At 39.9% G+C, this 17201-nt stretch overlaps 1 protein-coding gene across 20 annotated transcripts in view; it reads right to left on the bottom strand.

The window, feature by feature from the left end:
* Positions 1 to 891: 891 nt before the first annotated feature.
* The window catches only part of DNAI3 (dynein axonemal intermediate chain 3), a 191695-nt gene continuing 175385 nt past the window's right edge, over positions 892 to 17201 (bottom strand). For 10 of the 20 annotated variants that reach the window (XR_015059421.1, XR_015059427.1, XR_015059429.1 and 7 more), the window contains 8 exons: positions 16718 to 16910; positions 12404 to 12460; positions 12011 to 12102; positions 9787 to 9888; positions 6872 to 6983; positions 1899 to 2091; positions 1590 to 1802; positions 893 to 1493 (listed from right to left, as the gene is read on the bottom strand). Coding sequence is in view for 4 of the 20 variants with exons in the window: in XM_085886106.1 (XP_085742232.1) it covers positions 6891 to 6983; positions 9787 to 9888; positions 12011 to 12102; positions 12404 to 12460; positions 16718 to 16910 (537 nt within the window). In the remaining 16 variants the exon portion in view is untranslated. The other 10 variants (XR_015059426.1, XR_015059432.1, XR_015059424.1 and 7 more) reach the window with 9 other exon arrangements.

Raw genomic sequence — 17201 nt, 5'->3', positions numbered from 1 at the left:
CTCGGTTCACAACAATGGTCATCTTTTATTCAGGATATTGTGGATAAGTATAATGACACGATTCACACGTCAACAAATATGAAACCATCAGAAACATTTATAAAATTAAAATATGAAAAAGAGATTAATGTCAGAAAACCTAAGTTCAAAGTTGGTGATATCGTAAGAATATATAGGTGGAAATCTCATTTTGAAAAGGGTTTTACTGAACGATGGACGAAAGAACTTTTTAAAATTGTTGATGTAATAGATACAGTTCCTTGGACTTATAAAATATATGATTTGGAAGGGGAAGAGATTTTAGGTTCATTTTATTCACAGGAATTACAAAAGACAAAACTAAGCAGATAATACACCTTTGTGGACACTCGAGGGCTAAGTCCGAGGTGTATAACAGTATATAATGTGTGTCAAGGGGTGGACGTTCTTACATCTGTGAACCCCAAACACAGAATCCTCAACTGAATAGTCAAGGCTTAACTTTTGTTTGTGTGTGTGTGTGTGCAATGGGAGCAATAGGTTGGCGCTTCACTCCCTCCTACCATACACCGTTGTGGACACTCGAGGGCCAAGTCCGAGGTGTATAACAGTATATAATGTGTGTCAAGGGGTGGACGTTCTTACATCTGTGAACCCCAAACACAGAATCCTCAACTGAATAGTCAAGGCTTAACTTTTGTTTGTTGATGTGTATGTGTGTGTGTGTCCCAACCCTCACATTCAAAATCTCAACCCCAACTCAATCCTCACCCAACACAGTCTTTTTCAACATGAGATTTCCACCTATATATATATATATATATATATATATATATATATATATATATATATATATATATATATATATATATATATATATATATATATATATATATATATATATATATATTTTACGTTTTTTTTTTTCTCTTCTTCCAATTCTGTCTTTTAAGGCTTTCAGGTTTGATGACATAGAAAGAGGGAGTAAGAACTTTCTTGATAGGTTTAAATCCCAAAGAGTGGTAGCATTTCAAGTCTTCAAAATAACCCCAACTTTCCAAGTCTCCAAGGTAGTTATTTAAACCATCAAGGCAGAACTCATTTACTGATTTTTTCAAAATTTGTGAGTCTCCAAGGTAGTTCCCATATTTAGAACCATCTTGGCAGAACCCTTTTCCTGAGTCTCCAAGGTAGTTATTTAAACCATCAAGGCAGAACTCATTTACTGATTTTTTCAAAATTTGTGAGTCTCCAAGGTAAAACTTGTGTTCTGGCTCATCAACGTATAACTTGTTCAGTGGGTATTGTCTTGATAACTCACAATGAGTACTATTGCTGTAAAACTCTTTTTCAGGATTTTGCTGGTCTCCAAGGTATAACTCTTTGGTTGGGTCATCAAGGACAAACTCGTTCTGTGGGTCTTGGTCGCTCATAAGGTCTTCAACCAAGCCAACAATTTCGCCCCAAGTTGTAGCAAAAGCAGTATTTTCATTTCGTATTTCAGACACAATTTCCTGTGAGAGAAAATAATAATGTATTAATTAAGTTATTTAATTATTAAATGAGTATGCTTCAATCAAAGTTTGAAAATAGGAAAATAAAAATCTTACCTCAACAGATAAGAGGTTTGAATCCAGTTCATCAACTTGAAGGTTTAGTTCCATACAAGACAGAGAGTTCCAAGGAACACCAAAGTCATCCCACTCAAGGTCTTGCTCGTTCTGTAGGTCTTGGTCGCTCACAAGGTCTTCAACCAAGTCAACAATTTCGCTCCAAGTTGTAGCAAAAGCAGTATTTTCATTTTGTATTTCAGATACAATTTCCTGTGAGAGAAAATAATAATGTATTAATTAAGTTATTTAATTATTAAATGAGTATGCTTCAATCAAAGTTTGAAAATAGGAAAATAAAAATCTTACCTCAATGGATAAGAGGTTTGAATCCAGTTCATCAACTTGAAGGTTTAGTTCCATACAAGACAGAGTTCCAAGGAACACCAAAGTCATCCCACTCAAGGTCTTGGTCGCTCATAAGGTCTTCAACCAAGCCAACAATTTCCCCCCAAGTTGTAGCAAAAGCAGTATTTTCATTTCGTATTTCAGACACAATTTCCTGTGAGAGAAAATAATAATGTATTAATTAAGTTATTTAATTATTAAATGAGTATGCTTCAATCAAAGTTTGAAAATAGGAAAATAAAAATCTTACCTCAACAGATAAGAGGTTTGAATCCAGTTCATCAACTTGAAGGTTTAGTTCCATACAAGACAGAGAGTTCCAGACAAGCACACAGCACACCATTGCCAGCAAAAACAAATGTTTAAAATGGAGCCTGGGTTTGAAGCTTTTATGGAGAAAGACTGGTGGGTGTGGTTTCCTTTGGAAATTCCCTGGGCAAGCCTAGGCAAGCCTTCATTGGGAAATTTTTCAAAACCATAACATCCTGTAATTTTCTAGTGATTTCTTTGTGAGTCAGAGATGAACTGGAAATGATGTAAGAGTGGGCGGGGCTTAGCAAAAGTAGGCGGGGCTTAGGAAAAGTGGGCATGGCTTAGAAAAATACCTTATGAAAAGTGGGCGGAGCTTAGCAAAAGTGGGCGAGGCTTAGGAAAAGTGGGCGTGGCTTAGAAAAAACCTCATGAAAAGTGGGCGGAGCTTAGCAAAAGTGGGCGGGGCTTAGGAAAAGTGGGCGTGGCTTAGAAAAAATAGCTCATGAAAAGTGGGCGGAGTTTAGCAAAAGTGGGCGGGGCTTAGAAAAAATACCTCATGAAAAGTGGGCGGAGCTTAGCAAAGTGGGCGGGGCTTAAAGAAAAGTGGGTGGGGCTTAACAAAAAAATAACCTGTGGCTCAGGAGGTGGTCAAACAAGAGCATTAAGAGAAGTTTATCATTTCGTAATGGCACAAAAGGGGTATCTTCAAAAATATAAAGATTCAAATGTTTTGTTTGTCAATATTTTAGATGGGGATTATTGTGCAAAGAAAATTAAACTATTGAAGGAATTTGAGAATGAACAAATCTTTATAGGTTCAATGAGTGAGCTGTTCAACCCCCAGGTGTTCAATTCAATGAGGTTCAACCTCCAAGTTAAAAGGGGAGACAAATAAATATACCTTGGGATAAAAAGGGGGTTTATTTTTAAGGAAAAAAAAAGGGAATCGCTGAAAATCCCCCATTCATTTACATGGGGAAAAGTGAGCCAGAATCAGTATTCTTACCCTACTTATGGGACATGAGGAATCTCCCAAGTCCTGCCTGTGTCTGCTTCCATTGAGAGGAAGGACTCAGGCAGGAATAGTATCGGTCCCTCCCAAGACCCTCTCCTTTCTCATAAACCTGACTACTTTTCTATTCATTTCACCAACAGTTGTGGTCTTTCTTCGATTGAACACCATTTAGTTAGTTCCTCTCCTAATATCTTACCTCTCTCAGAGACCCAACTGTCAAATGATGTTCTCGTGAATTATTTTCACGTTTCCAACTATAACCTTCACTCACAATTCCGCTTCAAAGGAGGAGTCTGTGCTTACTCAAACGTCAACATGTCTGTTGTACCTTGTGGACCTTGAATCTCCAAACTTTGACGTCATCTGGCTTAAGATTTCTCTCCCAACTGTCACTATTTTCCTCTGTTAAACCGACTACTCTCCTAAATCTACAATTTTCTTTGACTACCTAAATTCCTGCCATGGGGCCGTGACATCCTCTCACCCTCAAGCTGAAGTCCTCTATTTCAGAGACTTCAATGTACACCACAGGGAGTTATTGAAATCTTCCCATATTGGTGGTAGGGGGATTGAAGCTCTTAAGTTTTCCATTCTTAATGATTCGGAGCAAATTATTAACCTCCCTACCCATTACCGACCACTCTCCCAATTCTCTGGACCTGTTTTTCACCTCCAATCTGTTGCTACACAATTTCATCCTCGATTGGTTCCTCTGACCACACTCTTGTAAATGTCTCTTTACTTTCCACTCATCATCCTCCGACCACTCTCCCAATACTCTGGACCTGTTTTTCACCTACAATCTGTTGCTACACAATTTCATCCTCGATTGGTTCCTCTGACCACACTCTTGTAAATGTCTCTTTACTTTCCACTCATCATCCTCCGACCACTCTCCCAATACTCTGGACCTGTTTATCACCTACAATCTGTTGCATTATAGCTATACAATATCAACCCTGATTGGTTCCTCTCACCACACTCTTGTAAATATCTCTTTACTTCCCACTCATCCTCCTCCGACAACTCTCTCCAAACGCCAGTATTGGCACTTAATAGTGCTGACTGGACCAGCCTATGGAAATTCTATTTTGACTTTCTTTGGGAAGATGACTACCTCTCTTTGGGCAATGCCTTTGTCTCCGCAGAGCAATGGCTGAAGTTATTTTTGCAGGAATAAAAGCTTTTAACCCCTTCTATTTTAAGATTATCTGTTGTTATAATTCCTGGTTCAACCATTCCTGCTCTGCGGACATTCATGCAAGGGACGTGGCATATCGGACCTGGAAAAAGTCTCCTTCCTCTGACTCGCATTCAGTCTTCATTTCTGCACGAAAATAATTGCAAATATGTCATTCGTGAGGTGAAGCATTCCTTTTTCCAAAGGCAGTGTGACAACTTCTCATCTTCTTTCACGAATAGGTCTTTCACCAAAAGTATCTCCAACAACTTCTATCACTCTACCTTTCCCTCACTTTTCCGTTCCAATGATACTATCGCTGTCTCTCCGACTGACACTGCAATTCTTTTCAGTTCTCTTTTCTCCTCTAATTGCACAATGGACGACTCGAACATTCCATCACCCCTGATAGACCTATTACCAATCCTATGCCTCTCCCTATAATCATTTTTCATTCAATCAAAAAAGTACTTCCCTCTCTGAGCAGAAGCAAGGTGTACAGAGGAGTTGGCATTCCTCCTCGTATCTTGAAGGATTGTGCTTCAGAACTTGCACCTGTGCTTGCTCGTTTATTCCGCTTCTGTTTAAAAACCAAATTTTCCGTCTTTCCTGGAAGCAAGTTTTAGTGCAGCGCATTCTAAAGACGGGTGATCGTTCAAACCCTTCCAACTACCATTCTATTGCTCTGTCTTCCACTATTCCCAAAGTCTTTGAACATCTTTTCAATTCTCATTTCTTCAAGCATCTTGAATCTCTCAGTCTTCTTTCTGACAAATAGTATGGCTTTCACAAGGCGAGATATAGCAGTGATATCCTTTCCTATATTATGAATGTCTGGTCTTCTTCTCTGAGAGACTTTGGGGAATTATTTATTGCAGTCATTGATATCTCGAAAGCTTTTCACAGAGTGTGGCATCAGGGCCTGATCTCCAAGCTCTCCTGTTTTGGCTTTACACCTTCACTCTGTTCTCTTATGTCTAGCTTTCTGTCCAACCGTTCTATGTCTGTAATTGTTGATGGTTCAACCTCCTTCCCCACCAACAGCAGTGTCCCTCAGGGTACTGTCCTGTCTCCTCCACTCTTCCTTTTTTTATCAATGATCTTCTTTCTTCTCCAAACCACTAAAGGCATTCATATGCTGACGACTAAAACATTACATTCCTCTATGTTTTTGACATCTGCTCCATCTTCTCTTACTCAATCTACATCATTTCATCATGCCTACCTCTATAAATTCAGATTTGGACAGGAAATTCTATTTTGCTCTTACCAATCCTATGTCTCAGTGGGGCGAATATAATCAAATGAAGTTGAACGCTTCTAAAACTCAATTTCTCTGCCGAAAACTCTTCTCAGCTTTCATATCTTCTTTGAAAGCTCCACAATTTTACCACTCAATACAATAAACCTACTTGGTATTACTGTAACATCAAATATATCTTGAAAACCTCAGGTTGCAATGATAGCTAAGTCTGCCTCGAAGAAAATGGGACTCCTGTTCAGATGTCGAAGATTCTTCTCATCTGAACAGTTGCTCCGATTATATAAATGATTGATTTGTTCATGTATAGAGCACAGTTCTCCCATCTGGGGAGGTGCCAGCTCTCCATATTTACTTGATAGTTTCTGAGTTCAAATCCCGACCCAGCTATAAACTGTCAGCCCGGTGTTTCACAGGCAGGGTGATTCATCAACTTGCGTGCCGTCCCTCGGATGGACGTTAAACGTGAATCCCATCTGCCAGAATTCGTTGGTAGATGTTAAAGATCTCATGGTGTCCTTTGCGAAGAGTAGGCGAGTTATCGCCGGTACGCTGAACAAATTGCAAATTCCCACTCTAACCTACAGAGGGCACTGCATTAGCAGCACGGCTGCTCCCCTGGCAAATGAAACCACCCACAGTCATGTGCTACATACAATAGAAGAAGACATGATGGCAGATAGGGCAATTAAGACACTTTGTCAGCAGCCATTAGATTTATATCGTTGAAGGTGGGGGTGGGATGGCATAGGAAATAGAAACATGGCAAGTTGAGTTTGGTCGTTGAGGTGGTGGTAAAAAGGAAAGAGACGTTGCAATGAATTATCATTAAAGGGAAGTAGAAGAACACATTGGTGGAAGAATAAGTCAAAAATTCCAACAATTTCTGGACGTAATATGGAGGAGTTCATTATGGAAGAGTAATTGCCTTGTTTTCCAAAGATCCAGTTCAGATGTACTGTAAACGCAATTGAGGATGTAACTATGCTGTGTACGAGATGCATAAATAAACCCATTATAATGAGGTTCTTGGTTTATTCATATAAATTAAATGGACATCGTTAGGTATTTTATGTCACAAACAGAGCAAGATAACGTACTGAAGATATGTGAACCAATGCAAACAAAAACGATTGGTAAAAGAGGGAGATGAACAGGTGAATGAGAGGAAAGGGGAAAAGAAGAACAGAGATGGAATTTATAGGGTAAGCAGAAGGAAAACTGACCAGACTGACACTGTCCATTTTATTGCTCACGAAAATCCAACCCTGACAGCTGCTGTTGCAAATCGAGGAACTCCTCAGATTGTGATTTATCCTCTTCCTCATCTTCTTGCTGCTGCAAATAAAAAAAAACGTTTCTGGTCGTTGCACCCACAAGACCCATATCACTTATCTGCACGCAATACTTTACCTGGTATATATCATAAAATTGTTAGAAATATCGATGTGATCTTTCTTTTTGTATTTAGAGTCGAGGCTCGTAGAGGAGCTAGAACATGGAACTGAACAGGACACAACAGAACGAAACTAGAACAGAACTTGGTAGGGTGCATACCTTTGCCAGGCTGAACAGTTGACGTTTTGTATCCCACTGGAAGGTCGGATCTGAATCCAGACATTAACCAAAATCGAATGTGCTTGTTCTTGTCACCAAACCAACTCATCCACCTAGTTTTGTCATAACTCGTCCACAACTTTTTGAAACATCATACGATATGTAACTTTTGGCCCAATCTCTCAATGGTGAAGAATCACTTGAAAAATTAAAAAAAAACTCGTATCCAGAATCGGATCTTCAATAAAATTGAATCAATTCGTCCTTGTCACACGACAAATCTGTCCAGCAAGTTTCGTCCAAATTTGTCCATAACTTTTTGAGATATTGTGCTTTCTGTCATTTTTAGCCCTGTTACTCAATGGTGAAGAATCAGTTAAAAAATTATTGGTTCTGGATTCGGATCTTGACTAAACTCAAACCATTTCGTCCTTAGGTTGGGTAAGTGACTAGGACAAGCAGATTTGATTTTGGTTTAGGTCGGATGCAGATCCGACCTATCATTGCAGATGCAGATCGGATGCAGATCCGACCGACCAGATCCGATCCATACCTAGCAGATCCGACCAGTTTACGCTGCAAAACGTAAACTCTTCAGCCCGCCGGAGGTATGCGTTCAACCGAGTGCCGTTTTAGTTCAGGTATGATATTGCCAGGGATTGAATGAAACCTTGCAGGAGCAGACAGCCCAGAAGGAAGCACAAGATATTATGGCTACTGAGTAGTCCTGCTGTTTCACAAATGGAGATGGTATTTTCAGTTCAATTTCATTTCTTTGGCATTCCCATACGAGTGCAAGGCTTTGTATGCTGGGAACCCACTTTAAAATCTCATATATTGTGTTGATTTGTCCATTTTGTCCTAATGGACTGGCAATTCATGTAAAAGTACAATTAAGTTATTAAACACAAATTATTTAACAAAAATCTCCTCAATGACTCTTCAATTATCACATATATATATATATATATATATATATATATGTATATATATATATATATATATATATATATATATATATATATATATATATAATTGTTTGTCAACAATCGGTGTTGATATAATTTATGACAAGTAAGTTATTTAAATGCAAAAGGATGTAGGGATGGTATACCAAAAAGTATGTAAGCAAGGTTGGGATGGTCACAATAAATTATCATGTAAGACCATCCCTACACAATTCTTTGAATAACGGTTGTTCCCTGTCCATCCCTACATCCATCCAATGGTAGTGTATGCTGATTGTTTCCATGTATGAATTTGACCAGTGAAATATTAAACCATTCAGGGACACAGACACACCGATTCAGCCAGTGTTTGTGGTGATTGTGACCCCAAATCAAGAGAGATGCATCGTGTCACTTGCAGGGAACAACCATTATTCAAAGGAAGATGTAGGGTTGGTTTTGCATGATAATTTCTTGTGACCATCCCCACATGTAAAGACCATTGTTGTGGCACTGTCCTGATTGGCAGGCACTGTCTAGCCCACCTCTCTTGGCCCTCCATTGCCCTACGCGTAGTTATGCAGCTATGCCTATTTGGTAGAATCCTTTCAAGTTATGTACATTTTGAGTCGTCATTGACCTTCCCACTGTAAAAAAAGGCAGTGTTTAATCCAAGTACTGAGCTTAAACCAATTTTGAGTTTGGCTGTCTGAACAAAATAATAATAATAATTACAATTGGGCTTTTTTGGGGTGTCTGTGAGCTTTGTTGCTCAGTGATGTTGTCCAAGAGCTTCATGAGTGCTGTTGGATGTGAAATCCTTGACACATGACTGGCAGGTTTATAAGTTTGTATCTTGGTCAATCTATTTTCTGATTTGTGTTGTGTTAAACATATGCAGTGTCTGTGCCATTCCTACACAGGAAATTCAACTGACTTCCTGATGAAGGGATTTCATTTCTTAAATTTGCAATTTATTTCAGGAAAGCGTGTTTTATTATTTTCCGTGTTAACACATCCCATGAATTATCCCCTTGTTAAAAAAAATCCTACGATTTTTTTTTAATGGGATCTGTTGATATTCTCATCGAATGTTATGAAAAATACATCGGAGGCTTTTGTAAGGGTCTTGGAAGATCCCAAAATGTGCATTTTTGATATTCAGTCATAAGTGACTTCATGGATTGTAGATATTTGTGTTACATCATGACCATAGTTTTGGAAGCATTCATCGTTCGTGAAAAGGTGTGATGAAGATGAAGCTTTTCTGGAGGTAAGCTTGAAGACTTTCACCACTGTTACTGCATCATTGGCTAAGCTGTGCCTGAATACATATGACAGTGAGAAAAACTTCACAAGTTTAATCAGTGCCAGAGGTAAGATTAGCAACACACCATGCTCTGTACATTCATCCGTTTTCCTTCCCCTCCATTTTTACCCTACTTTTCCTTTTCTTTGTGCTCCTCCCGATTCATCACCCTTACATGATGTTCATTTCTCATCCTCTCAGTTTACTGATTACCTCTGCATTCATAATCAACTCTAACCTTTAAATAGGGATCCTAACTTCCTTTGATCTGTTGTGCCTCATGATGAAACTCACAGCCATGACAAATAAACATGTATTCCCAACTCACCTCTTTTATAGCTTTGTTTCGCTCAACTTTGCGCTTGAGACATTTTTGCAGGTACTCCATCTTTTTCACCTTCCATTGCACACAGTGCTGTACATCCAAGAGCTGAGAGCATGGCAAAAATTATGTAATCGTGTACTGTTGCCGGCATGTGATTGAGGATAATGAGAGCAATAAAAGGCGAGTTATGTCATTATTACACATTTAACATAAAAATATAGTGTCTGTGTTAAAACGATAGGTCACATGTCGAAGACTGTTAGGAGATCATAAGCGTGACCCCACCCTTCCGTTTTTGTCTCAACCCCTTGCTATCCCTCCATAATTTCTTCTGTAAAACCCCTCCACCATTCCTGTGTAATCTGTCGATGTGTTTTCAACATCGCGAAATGCAAGTGAAACCTTTCTGAAGACGACCTGGATTCGCCTCATGGCCTCGTGCTGGCTTAATAAACTGCTTTAAGGCACTGACAGCAGTGGGCATATTGTGGGTTTCAGTGGCCTGTGTGGACAGCCAATTATCATATGGCCACAGGGTGAATAGAACAGAAGGGCTGTACAGCTCAAGAGAATAGGAAGTACATCAAAGTGTTCAGGATGCCGAGGAGCTGAAGCGAGTCGGGTTATGAGGCAGGAACCCCAAGAAGAGAAGTTGGCGGAGCTCTGGCTCAGGTGTGTATTTTTGAAATGACAGGACTCCGATGGACCCAGACATTGGTGTGCCGAGGACGGACTACCGTGCTGGGATGTGGTCCCAGAAATATCTCTCTCTTTCCTTCTCGTTCCCACGAGGGAACCAGCCATTATTGCTCCCGTCTCCACACACGGACTCCTGTGACCTCAGGCAATCATCGTGCAAGGAGAAGGTTCTATTTTTGTGTTGTCCTTTCCTCCATCTTACTCTTCATGATATAATCTGATGTGGAAATGCATTAAGCTGCCGAGATATCGTGGGCACGAGAGTTTCATAATTATAAAGTGTACAAAAGAATAACTGACCGTGATATGTGTATTCCTCTCTTCCCTTATTCTCCAATACCATTTGATTATCATTTATTAAACCTGTTCTCACCATCTGTGTGTTGGCCTGGTACATGGTTCATTAATTGGATATTATAACCATGGCATGAATAAATCCAGCCGTTGGAAATTGGTGCCAAACTTCGATAGGGGGGGTTATAAAACCATATTGGTTCATCTTTGGTACATCGCTTGGCACCCATCCCATTAGACGGACGAATCGGCTGAAGCGAGTGGTCAGCCACAATCAAAGATCACCCGTGCGAGACGACCCAAAGAGATGGTGGCTGGAGAATGCACGAGTGGTAGGTCGAATTGCACTACAGTAGAGAAATGCACCATGGGCGTGAAGCAAGCACCTCCATTCGCTTCTTCCTCCATTGTCCCTCCATTGTCCCTCCCTTCTAACTGAACAAAATAGAGCAGGGGCTTTTTTACCAATCCCCTGCCCTGTGGCCTCCCACCAATCTCTGTCATTTCCACTTCTCCTTCTGTTCTCACTCCGTTCTCCCTGAACAAAACAGAGTAGGGGCTTTTACTCATCTCCCACCCTGGGGCGCCTTCTAACCAGTCTCTGCCCAAAGACCTTCCACCAATGTCCGTCTCAGGCAATGAATTAATGTCTGCCTCGTGCGTGCTAGCAGACACCTCTGGAAAGGAGTCGACTCCCTCCCTCTATTGGTGGGGGTTGGGAGGAATGTGAAGTGTTCTCCCCATACCACCAAGCCCCATCTGGATTTATAGAAGAGACGAGACATCTTAACCTAGGTTGTTCTAAAAGTAGAACCTCCCATCTCCTTTATGGGCAATGTTTTACATTGACTCCTTACCTTAAACAAACACTTGATACAAAATAAAAAGTTCTAAAACTACGTGCAAATTTAGACAGCATCTTAGTCCTTTTCATAACTATCGCCCCTCCCCCACAAATCAAACACCATTGTGTCATCCTGTTCAACACTACTTGTGGGTTGAAGCACGTGACAAAAGAAAAACACAATGGATAGGATTAAAAGAGAACACTGTGAACAGAATTGCACAATTGGTGCAGTGATCAAAGGATTAGGGACTGAATGATGGAGTAGCATTCGAGGTTTGAAAGGCGAGATATTGCTTTAGTTAGTGAAAATTGTAGCTCTTTATGATTGCTAGTTGAGATTGAAACAAGTAATGATTGGTAGTTGTAGTGAACCACTGATATGCTCACTTCCTGGGTGCCAGCATCGCGTAGTTCTTGCGGAACCTGCAGGATGTAAAGTGTCCCAAGGCTGTCAGACACTGCAAGTAGCTGGTCCTTGACTACCACACAAAAAGGAAAATAATCACAAAACAAAATGATTTGAAGACATATTCACTTCTGAAATAATTATACTCGCGAACAAAAGTAAAAGCGACGTTTGGCTCGTGGGAGTCCATTTAGAGTTAAACCAGTAACTTTAAAACTTCAACGTAAAATAATTCCAAACACCTTACAACAAAATCTGCTGTCGGACTCTACCACAAACCATATTCCGGCAGGAAATAAATGACACAAGAATGTTCAAAGATGAAATAGCTCGACATGCAGACCTGTGATTATAGATATGGGTGTTATACTCACCATCAGCATCATCTTCAGCATCATCCCCACCATCACCATGACTGCCACCACCACCACCTAGAATAGCTCACAGTTATTGTACTCGCTTTTGAATCCTCCATAGTCTGCAAATCTCAACCCAACTATAAACTGTTATCCTGGTATTTCAGACAGGGCATGACATCAAAAAGAGTGCCATCCTTCAGCAAGCCTCTTGGCCTGAGTGCCTTGTTTCATAAAATTCACTTGTGGATGACAAAGATCCCATGCTACGTTTTTAAAAGAGTAGGTCATTGTGAACTGCGACCCTGGCCAAACGAGAGAAACTGTATCAACATCAGAGCCATGCTCCAAAAAATAATGGAGTCCAGCAGTCAGGTGATGCATTGGGTTAGCAGGATGGCCTGCAGGTATGCACACTCACCACTGAGCTGTCTAGCTTGTGTTTGACTCATGGCCCAGCTGCAAACTGTCATCCTGGTGTCTCGCAGGCAGGACAAGGCATCAATGTGTGTACCATCCCTCGGATGTATGTTAAACTGGGTGTCCAGCATGTTCGCATTAGTTAGTGGATGTTAAAGATCCCATGGAGTCCTTTGCAAAGAGTAGGTCAGCTATCATCGGCACCATTAACAAATTACAAATTCCTGCCCAAACCTACAGGGGGCGTTACCTCAGCGGCATAGCCACGCCCTCAGCCAATGATGCCACTCAGGAGTTTGTGCTGCATATGAAAGAGGAAGAAGAAGATGAACGAAGAAGAAGAAGAAGCATATGTCTGAAGTTCAATGTTATTATCATTATTATTATTATTATTGATTATTATCTTCCCTTTTTGAGGTTCATAACCTAACTGAGACATAGTTGATCTTCACCATATTAACACATTTCAAATTGCATCTTCTCTAATAATTTAAGCGAACTGTCTTGCAAGCTGTAATAATTATTGTATAATATAAAGGAAACTAATGAACTGTATTATTATATTTGAAGAAACAAAGTCAAGACAGATGAGTCACAAAACTAATTTTACACCAATTAAACATGTAAAGCGGTCTTCAAACTTTGTGGAATGTTCTGTTGATTGTAGAATTTTCACATTGACCTCAACAGCTTCAGCAGAGAATGCCAAAAGCCATTACTTTATAAAGTGCCTCATTCCAAGATGAAACAAACAGTTGTAATCAGTTATAAAAGTAAACAAGCTCAAATGAGCTCAGATCCTCATCCTCTTAATAATGACGTCATAAAAACGAATATGAGGTCATTGTGATGTATCAGGTTTGCGATAAATTATCTGTGCTAATACCCGGCTTGATTCCCGCAAACAAAATTCAAACAGCTTGCCTAGTTTCGGAGATAATGGTATAGGCGATTTCCATTAGCGGCAATATTATGACGTCAACTTTTTTCTCGGAAGAATTTCCAAAATCGGAGATGGTTACTGCCTGCGCGTGGGCTTTCTGCATATACTTGGCAAGTTTCACGAAGATCCGATGAAAACTCTGGGTTGTGAAACAAAAAATGTCAAAAAATAGGAATGACGTCATAAAAATTGATATAACATCATAGTGATGTATCATATGTGCGGTAATTCATCTCTGCTAATGCCCTGTTCGATTCCCGCAAACAGAATTCAAAAAGCTTGCCTAGTTTCGGAGATAATTTTTTGGGCAATTTCCATTAGCGGAGATATTTTGACGTCATAACTTTTTTTCTCGGAGGAATTTTCAAAATCGGAGGTGGTTACTGTCTGCGCAGGGTATTTTTACATATACATGCCAAGTTTCAGGAAGTGTCGATGAAAACTGTAGGCTGTGAAACAAACAAGTCCACAAGAAGAAATGAAGAACAACAACGTGAGTAAAACTTTGAGATCCTCCATGAGGATCTAAAAAACAAAACAAAACAAAATGATCTGTGATTGCTGATCACTCTACATTGATTTGGTGTCTATACAGTATGGAAATGATACAGTAGACGTTGTCCACTACTGCTATTTGAACTCGAGAGTTCATAGAACACGATACCCCAAGCAGTGTTTAGGTATATGCTTCAATTTCAATAAAATAATGGTTTCAAAAAAAAAATCCAGAAGTTTAGAGTTACTGAAGCAGTCTTATACATGATACACTGTAATAGTTGAGGAGATGGAGGCTTTATTGATCACCAGAGAACGTAGCATCAATCGGCATCATACATGTCCATATCAGCAGCCATTTCTTCACCCTCTCATGATATATATATATATATATATATATATATATATATATATATATATATATATATATATATATATATATATATATATATATATATATATATATATATATATATATATATATATATATATATATATATATAATCATGGTTCTTGGAAGTAAAATTTATGAAGGCAATTTGTGTTCTCCAATGTTCAAGTATATGATTCACTTTAATTAAAGGTCCCATGTCACTCAAATGTACTGAAATTGCATATATTCATCGTGATTTCTGATCTGATAATGTTTTTTCACAATACTCGTTCTGTAAAATGTAAAATTTAAAAAACAAACCTCTTAGGGAACACCCCTAAAAATTCTGCTGAAATCTACTGAACGACGCGTAACCCACATGACGTTATCACCAGAACAACAAAGGCTGCATGCAAATTATTCGGGTTGGTGGTCTACGTGATTTTATTGGCTTTCTGTGTGTTTCCACATTCGATTGATCGACTTAAACGCTTCGTTCATTTCTGCTTTAAAAAATCAAACATTTGGTTTTGAATAATGGATGACATGGACTTTGATTTGTCTGGTAGCGACAGTGAGTGTGAGAGAAATGAAGGATCTTGGTCTGAATCAGATGGAGACTTGTCGGATAACGTAGTGGCGAGAGGTGAAGTTCAGGCAGCTGGAAATGGAATACGGCCTTACCAGTTAGAGCCCAAAGCAGGACAAGCAGAGGAAACTGGCGATGAAATTCCTGGCGTCCATGATTATCGGGAAGACATCGAAGGAAGACTTGGCAATAACAACTGGTTGGACTAAATCCTATTTGTAATTCAATAATGTAAATTCTACTTGCATACTGCTCGATATGAGAAATATTTTAGTGAGGTGACGTGACCAGCGCAGCGCAGCAGACATGTTGCTCCGCGGCGATTGAATCGCAAGCAAGGCCAGCGCATGTCATCGGCCATATCTCTCCACGCATAAAACGAAGCAATCTCGCTGTCCGGATACGATGAAAACTTGTGTGCAGAACACACCTTGTGACACAATTGTCTAGAGTAGTCCGATAAATCTGACGTTCTGTTGCATTTTTATTTATTTTATTCCTACTATCATCGTGTAGCGCCAGTAGAAAACAATGAAGAAAAGAGAATAATAAAAGAAAGCTACAGCACGTCAGATTTATCGGACTAGTCGGACGGACGACGGATTTATCGGACGACATTGCTTTTGATGATGGGTACTGCATCAGGTTTCAGCCTCTTCAACTTCTTCAAACTGAACAGTGAATGGAGCCCATGATCAAAGTTACTGTCTTCGAAGTGGGCGCTGCAAATGACGCTCGTGTCGCTGGGGCCTTTCCAGTTTCCCCTCGTCAGCTTCACTTTAGATGTCGATATTCTCCGAAGATTCTCATCTTTCGGGAATACATGAAGGCTTACACCGTCTTTGGATGTATTGCTGCATCCTGCTACGATACATCTTGCAGGCATTTTCGAAAGTAAGGCTAAAACTCTTAAAAACTTTCGCAAAAACAATCACAGGAAGTAAGACGATCAGTGAGATAGCAGACACATGTGCACAATGCATTTGTACGTACTTTATATGGCGCGCGACGTCTCATCAATGGACTCTGAGCGAGTCGCGTTCTGGAGATGACGTCAACGGTCACGTGACCTGCGGTTCGCTGAATGCCACTTTTTGAGGGGCGGGGCACAGCAAATTGTGAAAAGCACTACAAATGTTCAAAATATTGGTGTAATTATCCCATTGTTGATTTTAAAAAAGAAACATGGGTGATTTCTTCACCAGGAAGGTCAAGTTAATATATAAATAACCAGAACCTTTTGAATTACATGGGACCTTTAAGGTAGAAACGCTTGTCCGATAATGAAACTTAAAATATGGGCCTGAACACTTGAACACTTTCTCTGATGAGATTTGTCTTTGTTAAATGCAAGGAGCTATCTTTATTAATACTGAGTGCTGTGTTAATAGTACTGGGTGCTGGGTAAGTGGTTCTGCATTATTTGTGTTGGATATGAGGTGTGGAGATCGGCAATACTTGTGCTCGCGCTGAATGTCAAGACAGAAAACAGAAATACATGGCTATACTCACTCTGAACACGAATGTTGGTGACAGCAGAGCTGGTCACATTATGAAACTTAATTGGAGTAGGTTCCTCCAACAGGTCCCAGACCTCAAGCATTCCATCTGACCTGCCTAAGAAGAAGATGGCCGGGCGTGAGGGAGACCAGCAGCCAGAGGTGTACAGGTGCGTTTCACATCGTGACACCTGCAGAGCCCCATCCTGAAAACAAATTGGCAAGCCATGGTTAGAGCAAGTAGCGTGAGGCAAAGTTTCAGGTGAAAAGTAAGTGGTAAACAGTGAATATTGAAAGGCCATTGCGTGAGGGGAATGTGAAGAAAGAGAATTAGATCAGTGAACGTAAAAAGATGAGTGGGTATGTTATTTCGTCACCAGTGAAGGCCATTTACACTTTCAAGACAACTATTTATGATTTACACACCTCTGCTCATTCGTAACAGCTTTTGTGTTTAGGAAGTGTTTGTAATTCTCCCAAGCAAGCTGTTTTGAGAG

Source organism: Eptatretus burgeri, chromosome 6, assembly GCF_056783735.1.
Source record: "Eptatretus burgeri isolate ZD-2024b chromosome 6, Ebu_testis_v1, whole genome shotgun sequence".
Classification (NCBI taxonomy): Eukaryota; Metazoa; Chordata; class Myxini; order Myxiniformes; family Myxinidae; genus Eptatretus; species Eptatretus burgeri.
Note: the sequence above shows the minus strand (reverse complement) of the source record. Positions and strands in the feature narration are given on the sequence as shown.